This window comes from Canis lupus, chromosome 1, assembly GCF_048164855.1.
Source record: "Canis lupus baileyi chromosome 1, mCanLup2.hap1, whole genome shotgun sequence".
NCBI lineage: Eukaryota > Metazoa > Chordata > Mammalia > Carnivora > Canidae > Canis > Canis lupus.
Window position 1 is genome coordinate 109,125,616 of NC_132838.1, and position 13,525 is coordinate 109,139,140.

Sequence of the window (13,525 nt, forward strand, 5' to 3'; positions counted from 1 at the left end):
TAACATGACATTATTATATCATAAAATATATTACTATGACTTCATCTGTTTCCTTTTAGTTTTTTTAAGTTTATTTATTTAAGTAATAGAGACTACTGATGCGGAGCTCGAACTCATAACCCCTAGATCAAGAGTCTCACTCCACCGACTGAGTCAGCCAGGTGCTCATGGTTCTCCTTAATTTTTCAGTGTGGCAACTAGTAAATTGAAAACTACCAAAAAAAAAAAAAAAAGAAAAAAAAGAAAACTACCATGCAGCTCAATCATTTTTCTGCTGGGTGGTGCTGGTCTGTACAATATTTCTAGTCAATCCACACAAATGAATGCATACACGAAACAAACAAAATTTTCTATTTATTTGAAAAAAAAGATTTTATTTATTTGAGAGAGACAAAGTGAGAGAGAGAGATCACAAGCAGAGGGGAAGGGCAGAGGGAAAAGCAGACTCCCCACTGAGCAGGGAGCCCGACACGGGGCTCAATCCCAGGACCCTGAGATCATGACCTGAGCCGAAGGCAGACGCTTAACTGACTGAGCCACCCAAGTGCCCACAGAAATGTTTTAAAATTGATTACAAATAACACATTACAATGTTTATTTTTTTATTTTCATTATTCAAGTGCTGAAAACTACTTTTTTCTTTTTTTTTTTAAGATTTATCTATTTATTTGAGAGAGAGAGGAGAGAGCACGTGAGCAGGAGGAGGAGCAGTGGGGGAGAGAGAGAGGATCTCCAGCAGACTCCACTCTGAGTGCAGACACCCCCCAAAAGCAGGGCTTGATCCCAGAATCCTGACTGAGATCATGGCCTGAGCCAAAATCAAGTTGGTCACTTAACCGACTGAGTCACCTCAGTCACCCCCAGACTAGTTTTTAAGCCAAAAGTTTACACGATTGATAGAGCATTCCTTTGAAAGGGCAAAATATGGAGAGCAGAATGGTGGTTGCCAGGGGTCCAGGACAAGGCTGGGAGGATGGAGGGACATGGGCCATCACGAGGGATCCCAGTGGTAATGGAAATGTCCTACACCCCCAGGGTAACAATGGCAACATCCTAGCCATGATCTTGCAACATCATTTTGCAAGAGGTCCCTATAGTGCAGCAGGTCAGGGGCACACAGGATCCCTCTGTATCTACAGTGACATTAAAATTTTCTTTCTTTCTAAAAAAGAAAAAAGTTTTTCTTTTTTCTTTTTCTTTTTCTTTCTTTTTCTTTTCTTTTCTTTTTTTTTTTTTTTTTTTGAGACATACACACAAAACAGCAGTTTACAAAGTCAAAAGTCAAATTTCCCCATGAGCGCCTTCCCCCGAGGTGCCTAACCAATGTTTCCCAGCCTCTCCCTTCGGCACTCCGTCCTCACACTTGCTTTTTGCCAAATCCATTGAACATCTTTTTACTGAATATGTTTTCTCAAAACCCGATTAGTAAGACCTTCACTTACTATTTTTTTTTTTAAATCAACTCACTTAGAAAAGCTTAGCCAAAAAAAAAAAAAAAGAAAAAGAAAAGAAAAGCTTAGCCAGTGAATTTTGCTTTGTCTGTCACAAGAATACTTTTTGAGATGCTCCTTAGGTTTTTTTTCCCCCAGGTCTCTGTAAAATAAACACGTCACCATTTTTTTAAAGGTTAGACTGTTTCTTTCTTTTTCTTTAAGATTGTATTCATTCATTTTTTTAAATATTTCTATTTATTTATTCATGAGAGACACAGAGAGAGATGCAGAGACACAGGCAGACAGAGAAGCAGGCTCCCTGCGGGGAGCCCGACGCAGGACTCGAACCCAGGACCCTGGGATCATGACCTGAGCCTAAGGCAGATGCTTAACCGAGCCACCCAGGCACCCCAAGGTTAGAATGTTCCTATTTGTCTCTTTTCTATGTATCGACTGTGTCCCATGCACAATCTCCACCTGCAGCAGACATAGGGCTATTCGGGAGGTGCTCCGAGTAATCCTGGTTTCTGCTTGTTTCCCAAAGTCCTCAGATGGAAAAGGAAAGTTGAGGGTCCCAGAGGGACGCGTTCATCCTGGAAGTGAGGGAGGACGGGTGCGGGGAAGAAGGAAGGAATGGAGGGGAGTTCGCTCGCAGGCCAGCTCCCCACCAGGGGCTGGGTTAAAATCAGCAGAGGGGGAAGGGACAGGTGGGAGGAGGAAGCCGGGAGGCCTCCCTCACACCCCCTGGCTCTTCTGCGCTGGGGTGTCCACCGTGGAGAGCGTGATAGACTTGCTGTCCCGGCCCACGGACTCCTCGGCCAGCACCTGCCGGAGCCTGGCGGGCAGCGACTTGAGGAAGCGGCTGTGGAACCCCTGGGCGGCCACCACGTAGATGATGGGGTTTATGCAGCAGTTGATGTAAGCCACGGCCACGCACAGCGAGTCCAGGCGGGACACGCGTCTGAAGCTTTCCGAGTGCTTGTAGAACAAAGCCATCATCATCCCCGTCACCTGGTAGGGCAGCCAGAGGACAAAGAAGCTGACCACCACGGCCACCACCACCTTGAGCGTCTTGGTGGAGCGGGTGGCCTTCCGGCTCCAGGTCCGAATCAGGAGGAAGGTGTAGCAGATGCTCAGTATCACCAGCGGCCCCAGGAAGCCCATGAGCAGCCGGAGGATGGCCACGCCCCTCTCCACCAGGACCCCGACCCCGCTGTAGTCCACGCCGCACGTCATCCAGAACGGAAAGTACTCCGTGTGCACCCCGCGGAAGATGAACGAGGGTACGGTCAGCAGCAGGGCCACGGCCCAGGCCACGCTGCAGGCCGCCCAGGCCAGCTGGGGCCCTCGGTAGTTCTGGCACCAGATGGGATTAAACACCAAGACAAAGCGGTCGGCGCTGATGGTGGTCAGGAGCAAGATGCTGGCGTACATGTTGAGCAGGATGAGCGAGGGCAGGATGCGGCAGGCAGCGTTGCCAAAGGGCCAGTAGCCCTGCTGGACGATGGACGAAAACAGGATGGGCAGCGCCAGGCAGGACAGGAGATCGGCCACCGCCAGGTTGAGAAACCAGATGGCATTGATGGTTCGCCGGACCTCGAAGCCCGTCACCCAGACCACCAGGAAGTTGCCTGGCACCCCCACCAGAAAGACCATCACGAAGATTACCAGGGCGATCATATCCGGGACCGACAGCTTGGGGGTGTTGAGAGACTCATCCACAAATATGTTGGGGTCCAGGGTGGCAGTGCCATAGTCGGGGTACTCGGGGGTGCTGAAATTCATGGAGGCCTGGGGGGAATCAGAGAGGCAGGAAGAGGATGAGTTGCAAACAGGTGCCAGGGGCCCATGGGAGCTACTCGTCTTGAAGCCCATCACTTTGCTTCTCTGATCCCAGGTCTCTTCCCAGGAAAATGGGGAGATCAAGGGCTGAGAGCTGGCTGGGGTGTCATACCACATATAAAATTGGAAAACCCTTCGATGCTGATTAGTCTCCCTGCCACCCTACCACTGCCACCTGATGTCCCTGGACATCTCTATGACCTAGCAGCCAAACGGTTAAAACCTAGTCCTGCTGCAGTGTTGTGGTCACTGTGCATTCTGACTGGACGGTACCCATGACACACTGCTTCTTAGCTATTTTTAATGTCACCAACAAACTGAGATGATATTACCAGGTAGTTACCCCACTGCACCCCCCCCCCCCCACCATCATCCTCTTTGGCTGCCTTCCACCTACTGAGGCTCTGAGCTCTATCTGGGAGTGGCTCCCCGGAGAAGGCAGTGGCTTGGCAGCATCTCACATACTCGGGCACAACATTAAGTGAGGAGGCGGAGAACCAAAAAGCCTCAGGCAGGGGCCCCGGGTGACTCAGTTGGTTGAGCATCTGCCTTCAGCTCTTAGCTCATGATCCTGGGGTCCTGGGATCAAGTCCCACATCAGGGTCCCTACTCAGGAGAGAGTCTGCTTCTCCCTCTCCCTCTGCCCCTTCCCCTGCTCTCTCTCTTTCACTCTCTCTCAAATAAATAAAATCTTAAAAAAAAAAAAACCCTTTAGGGACGCCTGGGTGGCTCAGTGGTTGAGCATCTGCCTTTGGCTCAGGGCGTGATCCCGGGGTCCCAGGATGGAGTCCCGTATCGGGCTCCCAGCATGCAGCCTGCTTCTCCCTCTGCCTGTGTCTCTGCCTCTCTCTCTCTCTCTTTGTCTCTTATGAATAAATAAATAAAATATTTTTTAAAAACCTTTTAAAAACCCTTCAGTCATCAAGAAATAATATCTTGATACAATATTTTAAAGAACCAAAATCAATGCTCCCAAATATACCCATGGTGGAAAAAACATCCAGATTTTAAATGAAGACAGACTGCTTTGGTTGTTTGTCTTATGACCCTGCATGATTGTGCAGTGGGAACTGTCCAAACAGACCAGAGTTTGCATTCCCAGCTGGATGGGTCTTCGCAGGTTGACGATGACATGCAAACGTATCAGACAATGCGAGGCTTTATGTATAGTCATGATGCTGGGGCTTGGGGTTTCTTTTTTTTTTTTTTTTTTAATTTTAATTTATTTATGATAGTCACACAGAGAGAGAGAGAGAGAGGCAGAGACACACAGGAAGAGGGAGAAGCAGGCTCCATGCACCGGGAGCCCGACGTGGGACTCGATCCCGGGTCTCCAGGACCGCGCCCCGGGCCAAAGGCAGGCGCCAAACCGCTGCGCCACCCAGGGATCCCCAGAGGTTTCATTTTCTTTTGTTTTGTTTCGGGGGGGTTGAGTAGAGCTTTATTTTTTCTGTTTGGTTCAAACTATGGGAGGATATTTTTCTAAGTGTAGAGGGGCACACATGTGTCCTTCAGCTTAGGATTCCCAGATGGCACAGCACTAGGTCTCAACTGTTCTACTCAAAGCCTGCAAGTGTCGTTACTGCTGTATGCCTCTGTTGCTTTCCTGGTTGACCCCTAGCCGTTCATCAGCTCTAGCTCTAAAACCTCAGTCTCAGGACGCCTGGGTGGCTCAGTGGTTGGGCATCTGCCTTCAGCTCAGGGTGTGAGCCCGGGATCTGGGATCAAGTCCCGAATCAGGCTCTCTGTGGGGGCCTGCCTATGTCTCTGCCTCTCTCTCTCTGTGTGTGTGTGTGTGTGTGTCTCCCATGAATATATAAATAAACCTTTAAAAATAAATAAAACTGCAGAGGGAAAATATTTGGTGACAGACCAGGAGGAAGAATGAGAAATGGGAAGAAGAAATAGATTTCTGCCTTGCTGGAGGGAAGGTAGAAGGGATGAAAGGAACAGAGAAGGCTGAGTTCAAGGACATTGAGGACCTTAGCACCCAGATTATGGTCTCCAATGACCATCTGCCATTCAAAGAAACCAGGGCTGATTTCTGTTCTGGGACAGGAAAAATACAAGACGAGCCTAGAACATCTCATACTAAAGAGTAAAGAAACTTTAGTATAATTAAGGGGAATCCAAAGTCAATGTGGGAAACCTTCCTTCAGAGAAAAACCTAAGAATAATATCTGCAGAAGGAACTTCAGAATTCAGGAAATAATGGGTCTGGATGGTGAACAACATCTGATAAAACCATCGGGTGAAAGGCAGATGGGAACTTTACAATAAATAGGCTGGACTCATAGCCCAAACTGGCCAATCCACCTCAGCATCCAAAGAGGGACAATCGGATATTCTGTTCTTTCGGATGTGAGGCATTGGAAAGAACACAGCACCACCTATGAAGTAATTCTTGCCAAATAAATAATTGTGAGTCTAATCAAGGTTCTAGATCAAAAGTTACCAGTCTTGGGGCGCCTGGGTGGCTCAGCCAGTTGAGCATCTGATTCTTGGTTTCGGCTCAGGTGGTGGTCTCAGGGTCGTGGGATGGACCCCCATGTCGGACTCTGCACAGGGTGTGGAGCCTGCTTGGGATTCTCTCTCTCTCCCTCTGCTCCTCCTTCCACTCTCTCATGCTCTCTCTCTCTCAAAAAAACAAAAACAAAAACTACCAGTCCACAGGAAAAGCAGGGGAGAGAGGAACATGACAAATAACACCACAGGCACAAGATCAGCCCAGTCAGACCACAGGAAACCCTACAGGACAAATAGTCTGTTTTCTCCCACAGATAAATGGCATTGGGAAGGAAAGAAGAAAGAAAAAGAAAGAAAGAAAGAAAGAAAGAAAGAAAGAAAGAAAGAAAGAAAGAAAGAAAGAAAGAAAGAAAGAGGAAAGGAAAACGTCACTGATTAAAAGAGATTTAGAGGGATCCCTGGGTGGCGCAGCGGTTTGGCGCCTGCCTTTGGCCCAGGGCGCGATCCTGGAGACCCGGGATCGAGTCCCACGTTGGGCTCCCGGTGCATGGAGCCTGCTTCTCCCTCTGCCTGTGTCTCTGCCTCTCTCTCACTCTCTCTCTGTGTGACTATCATAAATTAAAAAAAAAAAAAAAAAGATTTAGAGGCGTATCAAGCAAAGGTAACACAGAGACCTCATTTGGATCCTGATTGGAAGAATCAATTGCAAAATCAGACATTTTTTTTTTTTATGATAGTCACAGAGAGAGAGAGAGAGGCACAGAGACACAGGCAGAGGGAGAAGCAGGCTCCATGCACCGGGAGCCCGACGTGGGATTCGATCCCGGGTCTCCAGGATTGCGCCCTGGGCCAAAGGCAGGCGCCAAACCGCTGCGCCACCCAGGGATCCCAAAATCAGACATTTTTGAGACAATCCAGGACACTCAAAAATGAAGTGGGGTATTTGACAATAGTAAGGAATCAGTGCTAATTTTATTGAGTGTGATGTGGTTTTGTATTCATGTTTTTAAAAAAAAGGAGCAAGGGGCACCTGGGTGGCTCAGTGGTTGAGCGTCTGCCTTTGGCTCAGGTCATGATCCTGGGGTCCTGGGATCGAGTCCCACATCGAGCTCTCCGCAGGGAGCCTGCTTCTCTCTCTGCCTGTGTCTCTGCCTCTCTGTGTGTGTCTCTCATGTATAAATAAGTAAAATCTTTAAAAAAATAAAATAAGGGGATCCCTGGGTGGCACAGCCGTTTGGCGCCTGCCTTTGGCCCAGGGCGCGATCCTGGAGACCCGGGATCGAGTACCACATCGGGCTCCCGGTGCATGGAGCCTGCTTCTCCCTCTGACTGTGTCTCTGCCTCTCTCTCTCTCACTGTGTGCCTATCATAAATAAATTAAAAAATAAATAAATAAATAAATAAATAAAAATAAAAAAATAAAATAAAATCTTTTTAAAAATTTAAAGGAGTGGGAAGGCTGTTTCTGATAAAGGTAAATAGCAAGTGAAATAGGATGTTTTGGATTTACTTTAAAATACTCCAATAGTGGAGTGCTTGGCTGGCTCAGTGGGTAGAGCATGCAACTCTTGATCTCAGGGTTGTAAGTTTGAGCCCCTTGATGGGTGTAGAAGTTATTTTATAACCATTTAAAAAACTTTTTATTTTCTTTTTTAAAGAGGGGGTGTGCCCACACGCATGCACATGAACAGAGGTTGGGGGAGAGGGGCAGAGGGAGAGGAAGAGAGAGAAAATCCCAAGCAGGCTACTCACCCAGCTTGGAACCCTACACAGGGCCTAATCTCTCGACCCTGAGATCACGACCTGAGCCAAAATCCAGAGTCCCATGTTTAACTGACTGAGCCGCCCAGGTGCCCCCCCGCCCAAAATTTAAAGACCTTAAAATTTTTTTTCAAAAACAAAATAAAATAGAACACTCCAACAAAAGAAATAGCTGGGAGACAGGAGACAGGAGACAGGAGGGGAGAGGAAGGCCATGGGTGACGAAGAACAGCAAAATATTGTTGAAGCAGGGTGATGGGGACACCAGGGTTCCCAGTACCATTCTCTCTACTTCTGTATGTTTGAAGTTCTCCATAATAAAATAACACGAAGAGCAGAGGGGTCCTGAGCTTCCTCCCAAGCAGACTGGCTGGGAGGACCATGGCCCCCAAGACAGAAGGCGTCTGGGAGTAGCAGCTGAGCTGGAGAGAGCCTTGTAGGCAAGTCCATGTCCCAGAGGCACCAGCCACAGCAGACGAATCCCCGTGGCACGATCACACCAAAGCATCCAGATTGAATACAGCACTTAGGACATGTGCCCGACACGGCATTAGCTCTTCCAGTCCTGCCCACGACACTAAAAGTTGGTCCTATTAATATGCCCACTTCTTTTTTTTTAAGATTTTATTTATTTATTCATGAGAGACACAGAGAGAGAGAGAGAGGCAGAGACACAGGCAGGGGGAGAAGCAGGCTCCATGCTGGGAGCTCCATGCGGGACTCGATCCCGGGACCCCAGGATCATGACCTGGGCCAAAGGCAGAAGCTCAACTGCTGAGCCACCCAGGCACCCCATACACCCACTTTCTTGATGAGGAGACAGAGGCACAGGAAGGTAGATAGCCTGTTCCAGGTCAGGAATTCACACCTGGGTAGGCTGGCACGCAAACCCAGGCAGGCTGCGCCCGGCTATTTCCGAGTGGGGCTGTGGACGGAGGGGGAACCCTACAGTGGCGAGCTCTGTGACCCCTAGAGCTAGCACATCCCCGAAGGCCACTTTGTCACCAACCCAGGCAAAGGAGACAGAGAGGAAGAGAAATGATCATTACAGAAATCTTTGGAGCCAGACAGCACACCACCCTGCGGATTATATAAGACGACAACTGTGACAACTGCTCGGACACCCGGCCGAGTGCCTGGCTCGCAGCGCAGGACAAGAAAGGACAACCAATAGGATCAGTTTCTCGATATTGTGATTATGGACGAGCTCAGAGCTTTCTCCTAAGCCACTCCGTTTTATCTTAGTCCCTTTATGTTGTCCCAAGGTGGGCCAGGCTGGTGGCCCCGGGCTTCCTGCAGGTAGAGCCATATCCGTGATCACATCACTCAAAGGGGGAATGTCCCTGTCAGCCGATGACGGGATGATTGGGGTGGGGTCCAGCCAAGCCCTAAGAGATGATTCAGCCATAAAAAGGAATGAGGTGAGCTGCAGTGTGTACTTCTTTTGATGATGTTCTAGAAACAGAGGACATGGCTGAGTCACAGAGTGAACGTACTACAAATGCTACTGCATCATACATGTGAAAATGATGAATTCGATGTTATGTGAATTTTACATAAAAAAAAAAATGCAGGATGCCTGGGTGGCTCAGGGGTTGAGCATCTGCCTTTGGCTCAGGGCGTGATCCTGGGGTCGTGGGACTGAGTCCCGCATCGGGCTCCCCACGGGTAGCCTGCTTCTCCCTCTGCTTATGTCTGTCTCTCATGAATAAATAATAACAATTATTATTTATTAGTATTAATAGTATTACTAATAAATAATAATAATAATTAATAAAATCTTAGTAAAAAACGCCAGTGTCACGAAGCCAAGGGAGGGGTAAGGGATTGTTCCCCATTGAATGGGGACCACACAGGCAGGACAACCAAATGGGATGTGACATCCTGGGCTGGAGTCCAGAGCTGGAGACACCTATTCACCGCAAAGGGCGTACCCGAACATCTGAGCAAGTTTGCATATGGTCTGTAGCCTAGACAATAACGTCCCACCAAATGTTACTTTTCTTTTCTTTTAAGATTTTATTTATTCATTAGACACACACAGAGAGAGAAAGAGAGAGAGAGGCAGAGACACAGGAAGAGGCAGAGGGAGAAGCAGGCTCCATGCAGGGAGCCCGATGTGGGACTCGATCCCGAGTCTCCAGGATCAGGTCCTGGGCCGAAGGCGGCGCTAAACCATGAGCCACCCAGGCTGCCCCAACAGCGATAACTGCTCTGCTCAGGCTGGTGATGCTCCTTGTTCTTAAGGAATAAACGCTAAAGTATTTAAGGGCCAGAGGGCGTGATGCCTACAGCTTACTCTCAGATTGCTCAGGAAAACAGATGATAGATAGAGATCGATAGATAGTCAGATGATTGATAAAGCAAATTTGGAGACTCTGGGTAAAGAGTATATGGGAGTACTTTGTTAGTCTTCCAATGTTTCTGTAAGTGTGAAAATTTTTCAAAATAGAAAATTCAAATTGTTGAAATACTTCTATTGGTGAAGAGCCCCTGCCGGGAGCCTGACCCCTGCCATCACCCCCACCCCCACCCTCTGCACCCTGGCTTCTTCCCATTTCTTCTGGGACCCACCTGCCCCATCCCTCCACTCCCCCACTCCATCCCCATGCTCCAGTTACTAAAGAGTTAATGCCAGGCCCAGCAGGAGGCCCTAGCCCAGCTCCCCGGGCCTCTGTACCTTAGTGGTTGCTCAATATTGTGAGTGTCTGCCCTGGATGCAGTAAAGGAAGCTTTTGCTGCTGGTTCCATGAACTCCCAACCCTCCTTGGCTGCAGAGTGACTCAAACTCCAAAAAGGGAGTGTTCATCCCCACTGACAAAGCTCCTTCCTGGCCTGAGCTCATGGGGGCCCCTTGCCTTTCACTGACTTCATGAGGGCAGAAAAAAAAATGCTGATTCTAACACCCTGTGGCTTTCAGGATCCTCCAGTGCAAGAGGCTTGAAAAGTTCTGCCCTTGCAGCATCCCTAAAAGGATGGGAAATAACTGGAGTGTCCAGCAAGAGGGGATTGACTAAATTACTTGATGGCACATTTGCAACAACAAAATGCTATGCAACTATCTGAAAGAATGGGATGTTTATGAACCAATGTGAAAGGAGCTCTGAGATCTAGGGGAACATATAAAAGCAAGGATGGGAGCCTGGAGGGCGTTGCCCAGCTGGCTCAGTGGGGAGTGCAACTCCTGATCTCCGGATTGTGGCTTTGAGCCCCACATTGTGTGGAGATGACTTAAAACCACAAGAAGGGACGCCTGGTGGCTTGGCGGCGGCGGCAGTTAAGTGTCTGCTTTCTGCATGAATGATCCCAGGGGTCCTGGGATGGAGCCCAGCGTAGGCCTTCCCACTCAGCAGGGAGTCTGCTATCCCCTGACCCATGCGCTCCCTCTCTCTCTCTTTCTCTCTCAAAATAAATAAATAAATAAAATCTTTAAAAATATACTGTAAATAAAATAAAATCTTAAAAAAATAATAACAAGCAAGGACCAGATGGTGTATAAAGCAGCCTACCTACAAAAGAAGACTCTCCCTCCCTCCCTCCCTCTCTCTCTCTCTCTCCCTCCCTCCTTTCCTCCTCTGTATCTCTGTCTCTACTTCTAGCCTGTACCTGTCTCTCTCTCCAGAGCAGCTCTAGAAGTAGACAGAGGAAGCTTGTACCAGCGGTTGCGCTGGGCAGAGGGCATGGGGGTGGGGGCTGGGTTGTAGGGGGTGGGGGTGGGAGTGGGGGTGGGGGGCAGATATTGAAAGGAAGCATTTCACGGTATATGTCTATATTTTTCTTCCTCTTATATGAGGAACCATACCAGTGAGTGCACTGCCCATTCCAAGAAACAGATACTATAAAGACAAATAGAAAAGAATTTGCAGTTCCCCACCTCTAGGACAAGTCTAAGCAGATTTCTTTATCGCACTAATGTCAACCGCCTGGGGGACAGTTCCTGACCCACCTGGCACCTGCTGGTCTACAAGGAGAGACAAACAGACCGCCAAGTGGGGAGGACTCAAGTGTTTGATAGAGAGCCCAGCCCAGTGTGGGGGGAGGACGGGCTGCAGCCCCATCCAATAGAACTTTCTGCACTGCCGGTGCGTCTTTGACGGTGGCCACCAGCCATATGTGGCTCTGTGCCTGAGGAACTGAATTTTCAATTGTGTCAGTTTATTTTTTTTTTAAGTTTTTACTTATTCATTCATTAGAGACACAGAGAGAGACGCAGAGACATAGGCAGAGGGAGAAGCAGCCTCCCTGCAGGGAGCCCGATGTGGGGCTCGATCCCGTGACCCCAGGATCACATCTTGGGCTGAAGGCAGACACTCAACCGCTGAGCCACCCGGGTGCCCCTCAATTATGTCAGTTTAAGTACACTTCCATAACCACATGTGGCTAGGGGCTGCCCAATCACGGGTCTGGGGGTCCGAAGGGGCCACTCAGCGCCAGGCACTGTTTTAAGCCCTTCCCACGTGTTAGTTCACTAATTAACTAATAAGTCCTTAAGTCCCAGCAACCAGAAGGGTGGGATACTATCGTTCCTAAGTTCAGAAGCCTGGCTTTCTTTTTTTTTTTCCCCAAGATTTTCTTTTTAAGTAACCTCTAACTCCCAACGTGGAGCTCAAACCCACGATCCTGTGATCAAGAGCCACACACTGTACCAATGAAGCCACCCAAGTGACTGTCACGGGCCCACTTTAAGAGCCCTTGTCTACTGTGGGCAGGAAGGGCTCCGGGGCAGAATCTGGGAAGAAGAGGAGAGTGGAAGTGTCCAGGTGAGGTGAGCAGCAGTGTTGGCTTGCACCAGCGTGGTGGCCGTGAGGAGATACAAACGGATCACAGCACAGGGTGAAGGAGAAGACACAGTACTTCTAAGAAAAGCAATCATAGGGCGCCCGGGTGGCTCAGGGATTGGGCGTCTGCCTTCGGCTCAGAGAGTGATCCCAGGGTCCTGGGACCGAGTCCTGCGTTGGGCTCCCTGAATGGAGCCTGCTTCTCCCTCTGCCCGTGTCTCTGTCTCTCTCTGTCTCTCATGAATAAATAAATAAAATCTTAAAAAAAAAAAAAGATTAGCAATATAATCATCAAGCTCTGTTCTAAGCCCTTTGCCTGTGTTAGCTCCTTGAATCCACAGAGAGAGCAACCCTATGAGAGTTGCAACACCCATTTCACAGATGGAAAAAACTATAGCTACCCTTAGAGCTTAAGATTGCTTCCCAAGTCCTCCCCGCAGGTAGCCAGTGGCAGAGGGAGGAGAGAACTTCTGAGAGCTCGAGCCCTCTCTGAGTGGGTCGGGAGTGGGGGCGTGCATTCAAAGCCAAAGCCATACGGAGAGAGCCAGGGAAGAGGCTACCACCAGAAAATAAAGGAAAGCCAGCGGGTGGCCAAGACCAGGTTGGAAGATCCACCCATAGTCATGTTAAAGATGTTGTATTTGATCCATGGGAGCCATGGGTGGTCTTTGAGCCGTAGAGGGACTAGATTTGTTTCAGTTAGGGTTAGGGTGAGGGTGAGGGTCAGGGTTAGGGTGAGGGTTAGAGTGAGGGTTAGGGTTAGGGTGAAGGTGAGGGTTAGGGTGAGGGTGAGGGTTAGGTTAGAAAGATCCTCTGGTGGTAAGATGAGAGGCGTGACTTGGACATGGTGGTGCAGCTGGTGCGTGGTAAGCCAGGCTCCACGCCCTCGCCGCTCTCTCTGGCCCCTGGTAGGGGAAGTCCTGCCAACTGTGCCCACATTAAAGTGGAAAGAACAGGGCTGCCCGAGTGGCTCAGTGGTTTAGCGCTGCCTTCAGCCCAGGGCCTGATTCTGGAGACCGGGGATCGAGTCCCATGTCAGGCTCCCTGGGTGGAGCCTGCTTCTCCCTCTGCCTCTGTCTCTGCCTCTCTCTCTGTATCTCTCATGAATAAATAAAATATTTTAAAAAATAAAGTGGAAAGAACAGACCCACTTAGGAATGCTGTCAGAGCCCATAAGTACCCAGAAGGCAAGGTCTGCTCCTCTGACCCCCCCCCACCCCTTCCTGCTCCTCCATCCACACATCT

At 49.1% G+C, this 13,525-nt stretch overlaps 1 protein-coding gene across 3 annotated transcripts in view; it reads right to left on the reverse strand.

Annotated features, from left to right (window-relative positions):
- Positions 1–346: 346 nt before the first annotated feature.
- Positions 347–13,525, reverse strand: part of C5AR1 (complement C5a receptor 1) — a 45,073-nt gene continuing 31,894 nt past the window's right edge. For 2 of the 3 annotated variants that reach the window (XM_072773669.1, XM_072773689.1), the window contains exon 2: positions 347–3,224. In XM_072773669.1, coding sequence (XP_072629770.1) covers positions 2,169–3,224 — 1,056 coding nt within the window. In that variant the 3' untranslated portion in view covers positions 347–2,168. Of the gene's footprint in view, positions 3,225–5,730; positions 5,911–13,525 lie in introns of all 3 variants that reach the window. The other variant, XM_072773679.1, reaches the window with a different exon arrangement.